Source organism: Protopterus annectens, chromosome 8.part1, assembly GCF_019279795.1.
Source record: "Protopterus annectens isolate FY-2018-M chromosome 8.part1, PAN1.0, whole genome shotgun sequence".
Lineage (NCBI taxonomy): Eukaryota > Metazoa > Chordata > Ceratodontiformes > Protopteridae > Protopterus > Protopterus annectens.
In genome coordinates, this window is record NC_056742.1 from 340,899,481 (window position 1) to 340,918,241 (window position 18,761).

The 18,761-nt window shown below is 39.5% G+C and overlaps 1 protein-coding gene across 1 annotated transcript in view; it reads right to left on the reverse strand.

The window, feature by feature from the left end:
- LOC122810126 (telomere repeats-binding bouquet formation protein 1-like) overlaps positions 1-18,761 on the reverse strand; it is a 793,411-nt gene that overhangs the window by 371,047 nt on the left and 403,603 nt on the right. The window contains exon 4 of the mRNA XM_044081600.1: positions 584-651. Within this exon, the coding sequence (XP_043937535.1) occupies positions 584-651 (68 nt within the window). The remainder of the gene's footprint in view (positions 1-583; positions 652-18,761) is intronic.

Consider the following 18,761-nt stretch of genomic DNA (forward strand, 5'->3'; position numbering starts at 1 on the left):
AATAGGAAGAAGCCTGAACGCTGTAGACTGGCTGGATGTATAGATATTCTTCCAGATAAGTTCCATCTGTGAGGAATACTGCAATATCAATCTTATGAAGAACACTGTATCAGCTCTGGCCTTTGAGGGTGCTTCTGGATCCTGAAAAGACCCATCTTACACAAGGAAGAAAGAAAAATCAATAAAAGCAACAGATGTAAGACGAAAAATGTTGAGATACAGCATACTCAAAGAAAAACAGGGACTATCCCTTTATTCTTCTCAGAGATATTTGTGCATTTAATGTTAGAAAGACAACAATCCCAGGATACCTTACTACAAGGAATAGTCTGCAACTGGATCGCAAAAGCATAATTGCAGTCATTTAAATTAGTTCACTGATATGTATGTGACCCTTATAATACTGACATCAATAAAAGTTTGATTCAGTTGCAAGTAGTTTGTGTGTTTGTGTGTGTGTGTGTGTGTGTGTGTGTGTGTGTGTGTGTGTGTGTGTGTGTGTGTGTGTTTGTCCTCATCATTAAAACATTAAACTTCTCTGAAGAATTCCTTTACATTCCTTGTAGAAAGAAGTTGTATTTACCAGTATCCATGTTTTCTTTTAGTTGCTTCTTTTTCGTTACTGAAACCGGACATTTAAATATGTTGCTGCTGGAAAATAAAGCAAACATAGACTAAAATGATTATTTTAAAGGGACAAAGAGTCATTACATCTACATAACTTTTTACTCATCCAGTAAAGATCTGTGTTAGCATTTAAAATTCATTTATTCTGACTAAACCATGATTTAAACAACATACGGTTAAGCAAGTCTTAGGAGAAGAAACAGAAGAACCAAAACATAAGTAATACTTACTCAGTAACATGCCCGACTGCGCCTATCTTATTTTATTTATGGCTATTGATGACACAATTCTTCAAACCCAAAATAATATTTTCCCGTTTTATAATATCTTCATCAATGTAGTCTCAAGCAGACTGGGTGCAGATTTTATAAATGTGTTGAAATTGGCAAGCATCAGGTGTTATCTTGCAGGTTTTAAAAAATATTTAAGTATTTTTATAACAAGAATTATTTAACCACTCATTTTCAGACATGCACAAACAGTCATTCAAAGTGGATGCATTTTCCCAGGAACATAAAATGAACATTTTGCAATAGGATAGTTCATGCATAATCCACTCCTCTAATACAACTGGTTTAAGATATTAACGAACCTTAATGTTATGAAGGTGGACAGCCACTTATACTGACTCCCTAACTAAAATAACTTTTTCATTTAATGTAATACCTGCCTTTTTTTATACCTTCTTACCATTATCCCTGCCAACCACCAAACCATCCCCAAACAGTCTAATCTTATTTGTTCCCTCATACAAGAGCTAACCCAATTCCATGCAGGACTGAGAGCTGTCTAGGGTAGCCATCATACAGGTAGCTTTGAGGATTGTTTACCCCTTCACTGGCATCCCAGTAAAGGAAGATGTATTATGGCCCTAACCCTACCCCCCTAGTAGTGATGTGAGCACCTGTGTCACTGCAGGGACCACATATGTCTCAAAGACTTGCATGTGTGAGTGTTCCTTCACTTATGGCAACAATTATCAACACTGGCTTTGGTGACCACATCTCACAATCACCCTGCACTATCTGCACTGCTTCAGGCAAACTTTTGCTCACCCGGAGCATCAGTAAGACAGTCAGGAACCACCTCCTTCCCAACTCCCAGGATAGGCACATGCATCCTTCCCATCCTCCTCTGCCAGCTCCATTAAGCTACTACTTAAAATCTCATCTCTATCAGTTTAAATACAGTCATGACATATTTTCTATGTATGCAAGAAAATATTCACAGGCAAGCCCACATTACAAGCAAAACACTGAAAACAATCACAACTTTTATTTTGCAAAAGCAATTGTGACATTTTTATTTTAGTAAAGAGCAACCATGGCCAATGCAGGTTATCTCACTATCAAGTGAGGTGAAAACTGAGTCCAAGACACAAGCAAAAGCTCCTTGGTAAGTGATATTTTTTTCTTTCTAGGTACAGCAGGAGTAGAACCAGCAGGACAGGTATAAGTATCCATGCTGCAGCTCAGGAAGAGAAGCCAACAGCGGTAAGTATTGCTGGAATTAGTTGGATGGACAGTAAGGTGACAGTGAGTGTCCACAAACAGCGCATTTACACTCACTCTTAATTACCCAGACCATTTACTAAGTAAATGCACAAGCAGCACATGAATTCCCTGTCAGAAAAACTTTAAAAATTGAAAAAACACACTGACAGAATACGGCAACAACAGGTAGGATGTCACATAGTGTACACAAGCACCACACTAAATAAAATGTACTTCTGCCCATCCCAAAAGACAATTTTTAGTCATCAAAATTTATTACAAGCAGTACATATTTTTCCACAAAAATAACTCCCAAACAGCAGTAAAATCCTTTAGCCAAGGCTGGTTGTCCCTGCCAGAAAACCTCCAATATTTGTAAATAAAATACCTTGTTTCTTAAAGGGGCAATGCCACTTTTAGTAAAAAAATTGAAATAACTGACATTTTCATAAAAGGACAATAAATCCTGTGTTGTAGGGTTCCCCAGTGGGGATGTATCTGCCAGAATGAAGCTCTTACAAATTACTGCTCCTATGAAACCTCTCTGCTGCTTCTCCTCAAGACATCAATGAAGTATTGAAGAAAGTTTCACATTGACTGCTCATTTCCCTCCTTGGGGATAGCTAATTATCAGTTAGTGTAAAGATCTGGGGTGGGAGCCAAAACTTCTGGAAGTTGGGTAAGTGTTGTGCCCTGGGAAGGATATAACCCATGCAGCCAAAGGCTACTGCAGCAGTGGGAATGATGAATGCCATTTATTTGTCTGTTTGAAATTACTTTGTTAAATTATTTGTTCTTTGGCCCAAGACAAAGCATAAAATAATCTGGTGGGTATAATCTGTTTGCCACAGTAGTATTTTTGCCTTGGGGGGGGGGGGGTGACAACAAGTGCAAATGTATAGAGAACATAACAAAGATTCTAGGTTCACAGTCCAGTAAAGAAAGCACAGCCTTACAAGGTATAAATTACAGTTGACTAACTTGCAGTTACTGTAACAGTAATCCAAATTCCTCTCTGCTGATGTAGTCTTTGGCCATTTGTCTTATATTCTGCCTAAGATATAATAACCGGCCAGCTTCACAAAGCACTGACTACCTCCCACACCTTCACTCTGAATGCTGACTGGCAAGCCATTTGTGCAGGGAAATCACCATTACAAGTGAAGATTACTTCAGAATTTCTTCAGGAATTTCTTGCTCACAAGAATACGAGTGTTCTAATTCTGAAAATAAATAACATATCATAGAAACAAAAAGTGCATATCCCAACCAAAACGGTATACACAGAAAGGGGATGAAAGGGGGGTGAAGCTACTGCAGCAGTAAGAAATTTGAACATCAACTGTTATGATAAATGCAACTTACACAACTGTATCATGTTCCTCATTCTCACTGCTGCAGTACCATTTGGGTTGATTTCCAAAGCTTATCCAACCCTGGAGGAAGAAGGATGTGGATCCAATAGGCCCTGGAGAATGGTACTATCAGAAACAGTCCTTAACCTGGAAAGGGAATCCAGTTTGTAATATTTTGTAAAAGTATGTTCAGAGGACCATGCAGTTGTCTCTAGAATGCTTCCAGACTTCACCCCTTTCCAATATGCCATCAAAGAAAACAAGTCTCTATTAGAATGTGCTTTAATTTTGCGTGGAAAAGTTTTACCATAGTGGGAATAAAAAGAAAAGATCATAATACAGTAAACTCTCAGTTAACCGGAACTCGAGCAATCAGAACTTCCAAGCAACCAGAAAAAAAATCAAAGATATATAGTACAGTATGAACAAGTTTTTCATGTGTTGCACTTGCTGTTTTTCACCCTGCAGAAACATACCTTACATTTTTAGAATTTTAAAAAGGAAGACAGGAACAAATTCCCCTCTCTCTCCAACCTGAGAACAACTCAAACCAAACAAATAGTACAGGGTACAGTATTAGTCAGGCCTGTTTTTAATAGTAACTCTCAAGCAACTGGAAACTACAGTTATATGGCATCTACCACTCCCCATGGGTGACTGTTAACTGAGAGTTTACTATAAGGAACAATTGACTGTAATTGTCTGAATTGAGACAGGTTGCCCTTTTCCAGCCCCACACTAGGAATTCCACAGCTGTATAGAGTTCCTAAAAGACTTAGTACTGACAAGACAATACCCTAGTTGCAAAAGCAAGACCAGACTATATCGAATCTATTCTTCCTGTCATTCAAATTCTGAAAGAAATAAGGGAGACAGATGGCTAGATTCAAAGTACACTCTGAAAGCAGTAAAGGCATATATGGGAGAATTTTTTTAAAGATAACCCTTTAAGCATGGAAAAGCAAAATGGTTAACCCACAAAGAATAGTTTCAAACTGGATACCCTCTACCAGATGTCAGAGCAATAAACCAATTAGTCTACCAAAATGATAGCATGCCTCTTTTAGTCAGAATAGCTGGTTCAAACATAGACAGAAATATATTTCATAGCAAAAACGTAGAGATCCCCATTAAGTGAACATACATATCAACGAATGAAACATCTTTGTAAAACAGCTTGAGCTAAGTCTGAAATGAAGAGGAAGATCCACAGACTGACATGATGAAATGGCTGATAAATACCCCATGCCACAGTAGTAACTCACAAAAATTTTTGAGAACCAGTGGTAATACTTCCAAACAGGCCCTTGATTATAGGTGATGAATCAATTAGAAAATCTCCCCTCTTGGTTAACATTAACATTAATATTAACATTTCCTAGTAGCAGGATTTCTTACCACCTAAAGTACCTCCTGCATATACTCATAGAAAATGTGCCTAAAAGGTATTAGAATTGAATTATCCAAGCATTCAGTTGAAGTTGTTTGAGACTGGGGTGTATCATACTCTCCCTGTCTTGTGTGAGTAGATCCAATCTGTGAGAAAGCTTATGGAAACTGCCCATAAAACTCAGAAGAGGAATGACTGGTAACAGAGCCTGAATGGTCAACATTTTGAAGTTTTGTACTTCCACAAACCAGTTGAGAAAGGAAATATCTACAACTGGTCTCCAGAAAAGCTCGTTCTTTGAAGCCAGAAACATTATGGAGTAAAAACCTTCCTCCGTTTGGTTTACATGCACAGGTATGACTCTTAGGGTAAGCATATGTTGAAGAACCTGAAGAAAAAAATATGTCTGGCTTAGAGGGTAGGGAGGAATTCCCCTGAAAGGAGATGTGAAGAAACTGAAAACACTGTCATCTGTGTTAGCATGTCTGGCAGGAGATTTGGGCATATTCTTAGATTAACTTGTACTGTATGCCAGCATGCCTGAGTGTGAAAATGTAAATAAGTTTAAAATGTTGAGTCTTTCCTTATTTAAACAGAATGCTTAAAGAATCTGTGACTGCTTTGATACATTTCTAACTACGCATGTTTGGAAGGACATTCTAAAGTACAAACTGTGGAGAATCAGCTGAACAGTGAGTGATGTCATTGGAATGTTCTTTGTTGTTAGGAGATGATTTCAGCAGCTGATTGACAGAAAAAGAATATTTTTTACAGCTGACTGTTATATTTTGAAATTAGGTATTTGAGACTGTTGAAGTCATTTGAGATTGTAAAGCTGTGCAGTTTGTCAAGTACTGAGCAGTCAGTTAACACCAAGAAAAGATAACTCATCAAGAAAACTGTAAGCTTGCCATGGCCTTGCTATTATATCTTAGAGTAGATCAGGGACAGTGTTTCTTTAGTTAGAACAGGAAAGTTTAGTTAATTAAGATAAAGTATTTCTTGAATAATGGATTCTTATCCTGCAGTTTGATTAACATTTCTGGTGATTGAATTCTAATGTTTATTGAGAGTTATTGATTTTCAGTCTTGTAATCATTTGTACTTATTAAATGTTTTTTATTATTTTACATTGTGGCTGAAAACCAGTGGTTTACTTCAGAAATCAGAGAGTGGTCCTACCTGTTTGATACTCCCCAGGTCACCCCGAGGCCTGTCTGTTCTAGTCATAGCTATCATCTATTTTGATAACTAATTTTCCTAATTTGACTACTCTTTTGAATGGCATGAAGACCCTCTGATTGGTGGCAGTGTTTATGTATTTATTTTGGGAAAGAGACACAGCTGAAAATCTGTATCAGGCTTTCTCAGAAGTGTTTGGATGTGTGAGATTTTGAGTGCGTGTGTATCAGAGGTCTTAAACTGGGACTCTTGCTCTGAGTGTAATAAGAAAATACATTTGGGTGGACAGAGGTATGTAGTCCAGTTCCAGAAAAATACAGCATGTTCTTTTTGCGCTCTTAGGGGGAAATATTGTGAAATATTACTTTTGTTCAAGTGACAGTCTCATATTGGAGTCAGTATTGAGGATTTAAGCCCCTTAGTTACTGGCCCAAGATAGTAGGGGGTGTCATTTAATTGGTGGCAGTCTGGTGACGATATAGCTGAACGTCACATTAATTGGTGGCAGTCCGGTGGGATATTGACTGGACATCACAGGAGGTACATGTATTCCATGCCAATTGTAACTATCCTGAACCAGTATTAGGTCAAAAGAGTTTGAAACAATCTGTTGCTAAAGGGAAAGGTTGAAAACCACTGTACAGGACAAACTTAGAGATGTAGGGTTTGGGGGGGTGGGATGCTGGCATATTCATTCTGAAGCTGTAGTCTATCCCTTTTTCTTGAAAGGATCCCTGTTTTTTGTTGTTCTGCTCCTGTCATCTCTGTTTTGTTCCTTGTTTGCCAGAAGATGGAAATTAATGATTATTTTGTTTTTTTTTTCTTTTAAAAGGGAAAAACAGCAGGTGGTTTGTAAAATTTATAATATGGGGCTTGAAAAATCTTATTAACTCTGTGAATTAATTTCCCCTCCATCATCAGACTGTTTAAGAACCCAAGTAACAGTAGGGCTATATAAAACCTCCTTGTCTGCATTAGACTTTAAAATCTCAGGTTTTACCTCAATCTGAAAACTTTTTAGTGCATACCCAAAACAGTACCAGTAGCAGTGGCCATAGACACAGCATCTGCACAATCATACACACCCTTCAAAGCATGTTTAAATACCTGAGACAAGTTAGAAATTATAAGAGTCACACAAAACATACCTTCTGAAGGAAGTTTGGCAGAACAATCCCACAGCTGTCAACACCTGACAAAACAGACCGAAAGAAGGACATTCTTATGAAATCTGTATACCTTATTTACTTCTCCAAAAGAGTACCATTGGAATTAATAAGTGTTCTGCCTATCTTTTTTTTTGAGGGGGGCACTAAAGGTTTAAAGTCAGAGTTATTGCAGGCAGCATTAAACACATCCTCCAAGGTTGCCATAATAGGAGGAAAGTGAATAACCTGAAATAAATCTACTTTCAGCATATCATAATATCTCCTATGTTTAGGGGAAACATCCAATTGTTCGCACAAAAAAATATATATCTTTTACCCTGGAACTAGTCTTAGAAAAGGTAAACTTCGCTAATGAAGTTGGAGAGGGCACACTTTCCTGAGTCAGAGTCTTGAGTTAGAAAAAGAAAATACCATGTCTGTGTCTATGCCAAAATCCTCTGACATCTTTTCCTCAGGAATGATTACTGCTTTCCAGGACAGAAAGACTGCAATAAACTCCTGGCTAGGGTAAGAAAATTATCCTTATGAACAGAAAAAGTGTCTTTGGATGATCAATGTCTAACCTTTAGTTTCTTTTTTCTAGGCACTTCCTTGGAAGAAGATCAAGCAGGGGAAAGCATATCATCTTGACCAAGAAGGCTCTTTCCCTAGCCACCTAAGATGATCATTCTGGGGTGTCTCCAGCACCTACAATGGATGGTTCTCCCATGCCCACATTGGACACTGGAGCAGCCGAACAGGAGATGTCTGACCCCTGGTCCACAATGGCCTGCAAGGCTACACCAGATGTATTCAAGGGAAACAGTAAGTGGCCTGAGGAATCACCTATCATCAGCTGACTGAGCCTGCACTGTAGGCAATGGCTCATGCTTTAACCAATGTTTTTATATTATCACTAATTTATTATTATTTAAACTGCATATGTTTTTGTTTTATTTTTGAAGGCTGTAAAATTATTGTTCTTGAAAAGTTTTGTAATACTTTGGAGCTTTTCTCCTTGGGCCTCTGCTGAAAATGGGCTTCTACCCATTTGGACTTTCCTGGTAATCAAATGTCAATAAATAAATAAATAAATAAAAAACTTTTTCTTCTTTTTAGGTATGTTGGAAGAAGGAACAACATTACCAGTGTAAGAATCCATGCTGTTGATAAAGAAGAAGACTAATTGCTGGTAAGTGCAAGTTACCTGTAAGTTACGTGTTAGAAGGTAAGTAGTCAGACAAGTGCTCACAAGTGCCACACACACTTCCCTAGACAGTCCCTCAAAATTCAAAAGTAAAAGCACAGTAAGTACACAAATATCCTGCCAGAGCTCTAAGCAATTTCACAGATAGTGCGATGAGAGAAAACCAAGAAATTGAGAAAAGATGTCAGAAAGTGTACTCGAGCACCAAACATAAAATAGACATCTAGCCCTGAAATATACTTCACACTGCTTAAATATAACACCTTCAAATAAATGTCTCAAGCAGTAAAACAAGGAAGGCAAGTAGTCACAAAGTGTATGCAAGCATCAAACACTCAGACAGTATTTAAGTACAAAAAAATTCCCAAGCTTTAAACCCTTATAATTTAATGTCTCAAAAGCAGTACATTTTCTCACAACGCCAGCCCCAGTACTCACGAATAAGTCCCGTTCTAAAAATATCAGTTTCTGACAAGAAACTTCTGATATTAATAAAATTGCCAGCATTTTTCAGAAAATAGAAATACAGCAAAAATACTTGAAAATATTTAAAAAGGCAATATTTTCTATGTGGAAGGGTTCCTCTATTGGAACTTATCTGGCAGAAATGAAGTCGGTAGCCAGTTCATGTTTCCTGTGAAACCTCTCAGCTGTTATTCCTTGACGCAGCAAGAAATTTATGAAAAAATTCTGAAGTAATATTTACTTGGAGTGTTGATTTCCCTCCACAAATGAGCTGTCCAGTCAAGACTCGGAGGGAATGTTTGGGAGGAAGCTAGAGTTTTGTGAAGCTGTCTAGTTGTTGAACCCTTGGCAGGATACAACCCAAATAGCTAAAGGTTACTGCAGCAGTCAGAATGATGAACATCAGTAGACCTTTGAGAAGAGGTCAGTGTAATAGGAAACCATAACATCTGAGTTACTCACATTCTGTGTCCCATTTTCCTGACCAGAATTTTTTCTAGTGGTATATTCCTTCCCAAGGATCCAAGACATACTTGGGCACTCATGTGAGCTGTGCAAGTCTCTCTTACATATCCTGTGTCATTCTACATTCTCTTTGATGCTTTCAGCTTGTATTCCCTTCAGGTTTGTGTATGTGTTTGTGATAGGCAGACAGGTGCAATAAGGACAATAGCACTCACAGTATATCTAACCATATAAAACGAATATACATCTCAAATTGCATCTTATATCTATGCATTGTTTCCCCTTAACCAAATGAAATATTTTGATATGTAGCAGTACTGCAGCAAAATGTGCTAATGTACAGAAATTATATATCTGCTTTATACATTCATATATTTATACACACACACACACACACACACACACACACACACACACACACACACACACACACACACACACAAGTTAACTTCCTAGGTAAAGTATCACAAAGTATTCAGCTATACTATTGCTTACCCATAACATTAAAGTAATATTACAAATAACATAGTTTTCTTCCTAGATATATAAAAAATAGTACAAATATTCCAGCTCATCATTTTGTGCACAGAGTTATCACTACAATATTAAGAATAAAACAGAGAGTATTGTTCTGTGCACCTCCTTTAAAATATACACAGTAGTAAATGTGTACATTCATTTCTGAAAGGAGAATATTCTAATTAGACTGAATGAGATAAAAAAAAAGTTATGCACTTACCATAACGTTCCATCTATGTTGTTCATTTTTATTCTTCCTCAACTGTTGGGTTCGGATCTGACCCATGGATCCTACTCGGCCTTTACTTTAGCTTGTGGCCACCAAAAAGCTATCGAGCTCCTCCCTTAACCATAATGCACCAACCCCTAACATACCTCAGATCTTGTTTGCTGGTTTCCATAAAGTAGGAAGTACTAATATAATATTCCTGACAGAAGAAACCATACCTGGAGCTCAACATGAGGGATAGTGGTGTCTTTATAAGTTCTCGTTTTTCCAGAAATCAACTGTTAAAAAGGTTGAGGGCTGGAGGGTGGGAAGTTGAGGAAGAATGAAAATGGGCAATACAGATGGAATGTTATGGTAAGTACACACCTTTCTTATCTGATGTTGTCAATTTTCATTCTATCCTCAACTGTTGTGACAAAAGTCCCCAGCTAGCTAAAATCCTGGGTGGACTCTAAGGAAGGATATTCCTGAGCACAGCTGAGACAAAAGCTAGTCTTCCTCTCAAGATATCCAGTTTGTAATGAGTAATAAAGGTATGTGGGTTGGCCCAAGTTGCAGTCTCATATATGTTGTCCATGGAAGTCCTTGAGAGAAACACTGAAGAAGCTGCCATGGACCTAGTTGAATGGGCTCTTAAAGGTTTTGGTAAAGACAGTCCCAACTTGTTGTAGACAAGTGATATGCAATCTGTCAGCCATTTGGCTAAAGTTACCTTTGCAACTAATTTACCCAGTGTAAAATCTGCAAAGGAGGAAAATAACTGATCTGTCTTCCTAATTTCTTTTGTTCTATATAAGTAAAAACATAGTTGTCTGTGGACAGCCAATAAATGCAACATATACCCACCTTTGTTTGCAAATTTAGGAAGACTGGCAGATTAATGGACTGGTTGATACTGGATTCTGACACCACCTTTGGAAGAAAAGAAGGAATGGTACATAATGTTACTCTATACCTATCAAAAATCAAGTAGGGAGGTTTAGAGGGCAATGCTTGAAGTTCTGAAATTCTTCTAGCACAGGTAATGGTCACTAGAAAGATAATTTTCCAGGTCAGGAATTTAAGATTACATTTTGCTGCTGGTTCAAAGGGGGAATTAATTAGGGCCTGAAGTACCAAATTTAAATCCCATGATAGAGTAAATTTTTTATAGGGCAGTCTCAGTATTTATTTATTGCATTTGTTAACCGGGAAAGTCTACTGGGCCAAGGTGAGCCCATTTGCAGTAGAGGCCCGGGGAGAAAAGCTCCACATAATGTTAATAGTACATACAAGAAAAAGCACACTATACAGTGTAGATACAGTATATACAGTAGGAGAGTGCCTCTAGAAAAAATCCTTACAAAGCTTAGATGAAGCAAAGGAAGAATTGTCACATGCAATATGAATGCTGGAGATTGCTGCTAACCAAACTCTAATTGTTGACACACTATCTCCCTCATTAAAAATTGTTGCCAAAAATTCACGAGCGCTTTACATAGGAGCTGAGAAGGGATCAGGCTGTTTCTAATGTGCCTAGAAAACAAACCTTTTCCATCTACTTCTGTAAAGTTTTCTTGTATAAGCCTTATGGGAAGATAAAAGTATATGATGGACAGGAGAAGTGAGCATTGATTGTCTGGCTATTAAAGGAATTGGAGAAACCACTCTGTTAGCTTGAGGTTTAAGATATCTGGATGAGTCATGCCTATTGGGTGAGACAGGAGGTCTGGAATCGGATCCAGAATCCAAGGTGGGTAAAGTAGAGGAGGTCAAATGAAGGGGAACTGAATCTGCCATGGCCAGTAAAGTGCCATGAGGACGACTTTGCTCTTTAACCAGACAGCTTTCTGTAGAAATTTGGGAAATAGGGGAGTTGGGGGATAGACATAGAGGAGACAGGGAGACTAATTGTGGAGCAGAGCATCTCTTGGTGATTCCCCCAGTGGGGGGGGGGGGGATCAGGGCAAAGAAGCTGCTGCACTTGTTGAAGGGAGATGTAAAAAGATGGAAGCAAGGCTGGCCCCATTGATGAAAAATAATTTTTGCCACTTTCATGTTGAGAGACCACTTGTGAGGTAGTAGAATGGGCCTGCTCAACTTGTCTGCTATCACACTGGACTTTCCTGGAATATGTGTTGATATCAGAAAGCGGTTGGTAGAGATCACCCACTGCCACATTCTAAGGGCTTCTTGACTCAAGGGATAAGACCTGGTTCCCCATTGTTTGTTGATGTACCAAACTACTGACATGTTGCCTATCTGAATCACAAGTGTCCTGAAAGAGAGAGTCTTGGAAGGCCTGCAACGCTAAAAGCAATACTCTCATTTACAGGACATTGATATGTATATTGGCCTCTTTGGTGGACCAACTGCCTTGGACAGTTTTCCCCAGGAAGTGTCCCCGACCCAATATGGGAAGCTTCAGTGGTCATTATAGCCTTAGGCTGAGGGAGAACGGAAAGACGGCCTTGTAAAACTTGATCTGATTGACTCTGCCACCAAAGGTATCTCTTGTATGCCGAGTGATTCTTATTTGGGCTGACATGCGTTAATAAAGAATCGACCATTATCTTACTAGCATTCATTGAGGAATTCTCATATGAAATCTTGCTTGAGGAATTAAAACTATGGCCGCTGACATTGACCCCAAAGCTTGAAGAATCAACCAGGCTGAAATTGTAGTACTGTGAAATATCTTCTGGAGCTGGAATCTGATAGTCTGCACTCTTGAGAGAGTAAAAGAAGCTGTCACTGAAACCATGTTGAAAACTGCTCCTATGAATTCCAATGTATGAGACAGTTGTAAATGAGACTTGTTGGGACTTATGGTTATCCTCAGATGGAAGCAAGTTTGGAGTACCTGATCTCTGGCTCTTATTAGTAGATGCCTGGTTAGGGAGGTAATGAGCCAGTCGCCTAAGTATGAGCTGCTACCACTGTCATACATTTGGTGAACACCCTAGGGGCTATGGTGAGGTGAAAGTGCATTGCTATGATCTGGTAATGACTGGCTCCCAGCCGGAAGTGTAAATACTTTCTGGATTATCTGTTCATTTTTATGTGACAGTATGTCTGTTGAGCACATCCAGTCGTCCTTGCTCAAAAAAGGCAGAATGGACTGAACCATGACCATCCTGATTTGTTCAAATCACTGAGGTTCAGAACTGATCTCCAGTCAGCTGTTTTCTTGGGCACTAAAAAGAATCTTGAGCAAGTTCTGGATGATATCTGGTCTGATGGGACCTCTTGGATGTTTTCTAGCAGCTTTTGTGTTTTTTGCTGCTGCTTTCCTTTGACTGGGTGGAACACCAGGAAAGTTTATGCAGAAGGAGGTGGGAGGGAAAAGGAAATAATATAACCTCTAGATATGATCCTCTGTACCCACCTATCTTTTGTGATGTCTAGCTCTCTGGTGCAGGGTGATTGACCCCTGATTGCCTCTAGAGGTGGACAACCGGGCCACCTTTCAGGAGCACTGGTAGGGTCTATCAAAGAATGATTCTCTGGATCCCTGGTTCTGTGGGCCTCCTCTGCCACTTGGGCATTGTTATCCATTCAAGTTTCCTCCTCTGACCCTTGAGGAACTACCTCCACATGGACCTTAGAAAGGACTCTGGGAGTTTCTGAACCACATTATTCGGCCACCTTGTTGATTCCTAGAAAATAATCTTTGAGGAGTCGAAAAATGGACGCCCACTGCAGACAGGGTCTTTTCATCTTTCTCACATCTAGAGAGTGCTTCTTTAAATTTAGGGCCAAACAACGAACTGCCATCAAAGGGTGCATTGACGAATGAAGACTTGAATGGCTTCACAAAATCACACAAGTGCATCCAGGCATGCCTCCTGAAGGAAATGCCTGAACCCACCACACTTGAGGCACCTTCAGCTGCATGAGAGATAAGCCTCATGGACGAATTAGAAATAGACTGCAGGGTAGCCAACTGTGAGGCCACAGAAGTCTGAGTCTTGGCAGCAGTGATCCCAGAAAAGGAATTTGATAGTTCCTTTATCGAGTCCCTTTGTAGTCTTGTAAAGTGTGCCAAGTAATTCAGCAACCTGAGGGCAAAGGTTGCCGAAGCATACACATGCTTCCCAAATTTGTCAAATGCCCTAGACTCCCTGTTAGGGGGATGGACAGAGGAACTCTACTAAGCAAGTTCCTTCTTGATGGCCGCTGCCATGCCTATAGCATCTACAGACAGTCCTTTGCTCCAAAATTTACTACCTAAAGGTGGAGCCAGAATCTGATCTGGTCTTTTGCGGATTGGCCAACTTTGTCAGGCCCCTTCCATGCCCACCTAGAGATCAAGTCAATGAGATCATGGGCAGTTGGAGTAATCCAGGATGTAGACAGGCCAGCTCCAAATGCCTCCAGGAATACTGATTCCTCTGGAGAAGGGTTATTGGAGTACCAACCACCCCTCTGCTTAAGGACTTAAAGAATGTCTCTGAATGAGACGTTTTCAGGTAGTGATCCGGGGGACCCTACCCCTTCATTGAAATCAGTATCTTCAGTGACAGATGTCTGAGGGGAGTCCAAGTGCCTCCTCTTGCACATCCTCTTCCTAGGGACTTCCTTGATGGGATGGTCTGGTGAAGTGCTGGAAGAGACTGCAATACCCTACTGGGTAGCCTGGATACTTTCAACTGGTTGTCTCTGTGGCATAGAGTGTTGTGGTTCAAGGAGCAGAGGCATCTGGGATCCAGACAAAAGATCTAAGGGGAGAGACTCTCCATCTTGCCAAAGTAGAGAAAACTCTATCCACCACCTCAAAGGCAGAATGCCCCAGGGAGAAAGCAGCCAATAGAGCTGAGAAGCCATGCTTCTGCCCCATCAGTTCCATCTGCCCCCAGGGCAATCCACTCAAGATGGCAGTCAGAGCCAAGCTGTCCAGTGCTGAGGCTCTGAGGGGCAGAGTTGGCTCTGATAACTTTGGACTCTACTCTAACACCTCAGATCTGACAGGGACGCTACAGCTCCGAGAGTCATCTGGCTCCAAATTGTCAGAGCCAGAGTGCTAAGAGACTTCCTTGACAAATAGCTTACGATCTAATCCAGACAGTCCTGGCATACGCAGATCTACTGGCTCTGAAATGGATGGACAGATTGGAGGAGCTGAGAGAGGTGGAGTAATATGAACTAGAGCTTCCTGACCCAAAGAGGTATGAGCCAGGAGAACTCCCAACTGTATCTGCGCTGAGAGAAATCACCACATTATTCTGTCCAGATCAGCTTCGGTCAGACTTGTGGAAAAATGAGAGGAAGCTAAGGATGGGAACTTAGAATGGCCGGCATTCCATAAAAGGAAAAGATACTCTTAAGGTAGTGGATCTATACTGGGTGAGTATCTAGTTTTTGGTAAGGGCCTCAGATCCGAGGAGGCCTCTGTCAGATCTGATGCTGATGTAATAGTACTAGCCTTCAGATCCAATTTATGTTTTTTTCTTTGGCGGCTCCATGGATGAAGGAGTTGAGGATCCTGACGGTCTAGGATACTTAGTGGAAGGCTCCTTAGTTTTTGACCTGGAGGGTTCAGCTCCAGCAATACCCTCAGAGAAAGATGTAGGGAGTAACCCTTTCAAAATAAGTTTATTTTTCCAGTTTGCAAGTGCATACGGACTAAAGTTTCTACAGATCTGACAGTTTACCTGAAGGTGATCTGAGCCCAAACAATAAACACACAATGAATGAGTGTCGGACAAGGGCAACTTGTGCCTCCAATTTTGGCAATTCTTAAAGCCAGAAGGGCCTTTTTCTGACATTTTAAATTATACAAAAAAGGAGATAACACGAAAATACTTTTTTTAGTTAAAATAGGAAAAGAGAATGAAAGAAAGACATACCAACGATGGTACGAAGACTTACACTAACTAGTGTAAAGGGAGGAGATATGAACAACTATCAACAATGGTAAAAAAAGAAAATACTAAGTGCAAGAAGAGGGAGGATTTATAGTAAAGAACATGATAAACTATTATAGAAAAAGAGAAATTGAAAAAACGTATCATTATATCTAATTGCTCGAGTGCTCAAGGCAACTACATCTAATTGTGAAAGCGGCAAACGAGATCTGAGGTATGTCAGGGTTTGGTGCATTATGGGTAAGAGGGGAACTTAAGAACTTTTTGGTGGCCATAAGCTAAAGAAATGGCCAAGTCAGATCCGAGGGTTGGATCTCAACACAGCATTTGAGGACAGAATAAAAACTGACAACATCAGATATATGTATCTAATTAACTTCTGCAATACAATTTCCTCCTCAAAAACTACACAGAAGTTTAGTAAATGTGTTAAGAGTAGATCACAGCATAAATGGAAGCATGTTGTTTTATATATATATATATATATATATATATATATATATATATATATATATATATATATATATATGGTTACCTATCATTCCATCGAAAGTTCATTCCATCGAAAGTTCATTACATCGAAAAGCATTTTAGGTGGGGGGCTTCGCCCCCCACACCCCCCAATGTGGGGGGCTGTGCCCCACACACACTCCCTAACTATATATATCAACTCCAGGGTCGCACAACATTGGGGAAGGGGGCAAATGCTTTTCGATGTAATGAACTTTCGATGGAATGAACTTTCGATGGAATGATAGGTAACCATATATATATATATATATATATATATATATATATATATATATATATATATATGGATGAAACAACCCACTTACTACTATGAAAGTAAAGATAGTAAGTGATGACTTCTGGAGTTGTTAATATCTATATATGGAAGTGAAAAATACTATCCTGCTATTATGTGGGTATAAAATAAATTATAAATAATTCAAAAAATGTTGGAAATAGAAAAAAATGGGAAATCACATTCAAGTATAGGAATTAATGCTATTAGAAAAAAAAAAAATATATATATATATATATACACACACACGCACACAAAACACACACACACACACACACACACACACACACACACACACACACACACACACACAGCAGCAGGAGTTTTGGCAGTAACTGGCATAGGACCACTAATGACAGTTTCCCCACATAAAGTTACTGTTCCTTAATATGAAAGAAACCATGGGTGTTACACTGGATAGATTAAGTGACCAACATACTTATACAGTCTTAGTATGAAACCACAAAAGCATATGATCAGAATGATTAGAAAGTTGGGAATATAAATATGTATAATAAAGATTACATTTTTAAGTCTGACAGAAATGTATTTATTTTTATTTTATTTACTTTTATTTTATTTATTTTGCTTTTGTTTACTGGGTTTGTCTGACTAGGTTTAGTCAAAAAAGAAAACTTTTCAGCAGTGGCCCAGGGAGAAAAGCTCCAACATACTGCAAACATTTCTAAACAGACACTCAGTAATATACATAAACAGACGTTAAGTAAAGACTTATGTACTTACCATAACTTGGCATCTGTGTTATCCTATCTCATTATTCCTCACCATAGGGTCTTGGATCTGACATAAGATCTGAGCTGGCAACATCTGCATAGACCGTTCCAAGGCTCAAGCTCCTCCTTCTCCCATAATTCCCTGCTGCTTTCTAACCCTCAGATCACATTTGCTAACATATCCAGTATCACTACACTCTCAAAGAGAAGAGAAGAAATAGTCCTCTTAAAGAGAAGAGAAGAGAAGAGAAGAAAGAGTCTTGGACCCAGAACACTACAACTTCCTCCAAAGATCCAACAAGGAAGGGGGGTGGCAGGAGGGAAAGTGAGGAATAATGACATAGGATAACACAGATGCCAATTATGGTAAGTACATAACTCTTTATCTAATGTTATCCATGTCATTATTCCTCACCATAGGATCAGAGTCCCTAGCTAATATTTACCCTGGGAGGCCTCAAGGAAGGACATGCTGAAGCACTGTGGAACCAAAGGAAGCCCTGCTCCTGGAAACCAAATTCAGCATGTAATGTGATATAAAGGTGTGAGGATTAGACCAAGTGGCAGCAGTGCAAATATCATCAACTGAGAGTCTGGCCATGAAGGCTGAAGAGGTAGCCACGGACCTAGTAAAATGAGCGCTAACCCTTCCTGGATCCTCAAGATGTTTATTGGTATAGACTATCGAAATACAGCTGGAAATCCACTTAGAGATAGTCACTTTGGAAACGGGGAGGCCACACCTATTCAGGAAAAATGCCACAAAAAAGCTGGTCTGATTTGCGAAACTCCTTACCTCTGTGTAGATACGTAATTGCCTGTGCACATCCAACATATGCAGAATGTACTCTCCTCTATTGGAATAATTGGGAAAGAAAACTGGTACTTGTATTCACTGGTTCAGATTGGATTTAGTAGAAACCTTGGGCAAAAAGGATAGATTCATTCTGAGAGACACTCCATCTTTATGAAAGACCATATATGGGGAGAAATTGAAAGGGCTTGCAGTTCAGACACCCTCTTAGCTGAGGTTATGGCTGCTAGGAAAGCATTCTTCCGGGACAAGAACTTGAAACTGCATGAACTAGCAGGCTCGAAAGGCTCTGAGTCAGAGACTGCAGCATGAGGGTGAGATCCCAAGTAGGCAAGGGAACATTAACAAGCGGTCTTATCAAGAACACATCTTTCATGAAGGCTTTAGAGAGTCTGGAAGAGAAAGTAGATTCGTTATTCTCCTAAAAATTGGAAATGCCAGCCAACTGAAGTTTAACAGTTGCCCCTTCCTGAAAAAGCGAG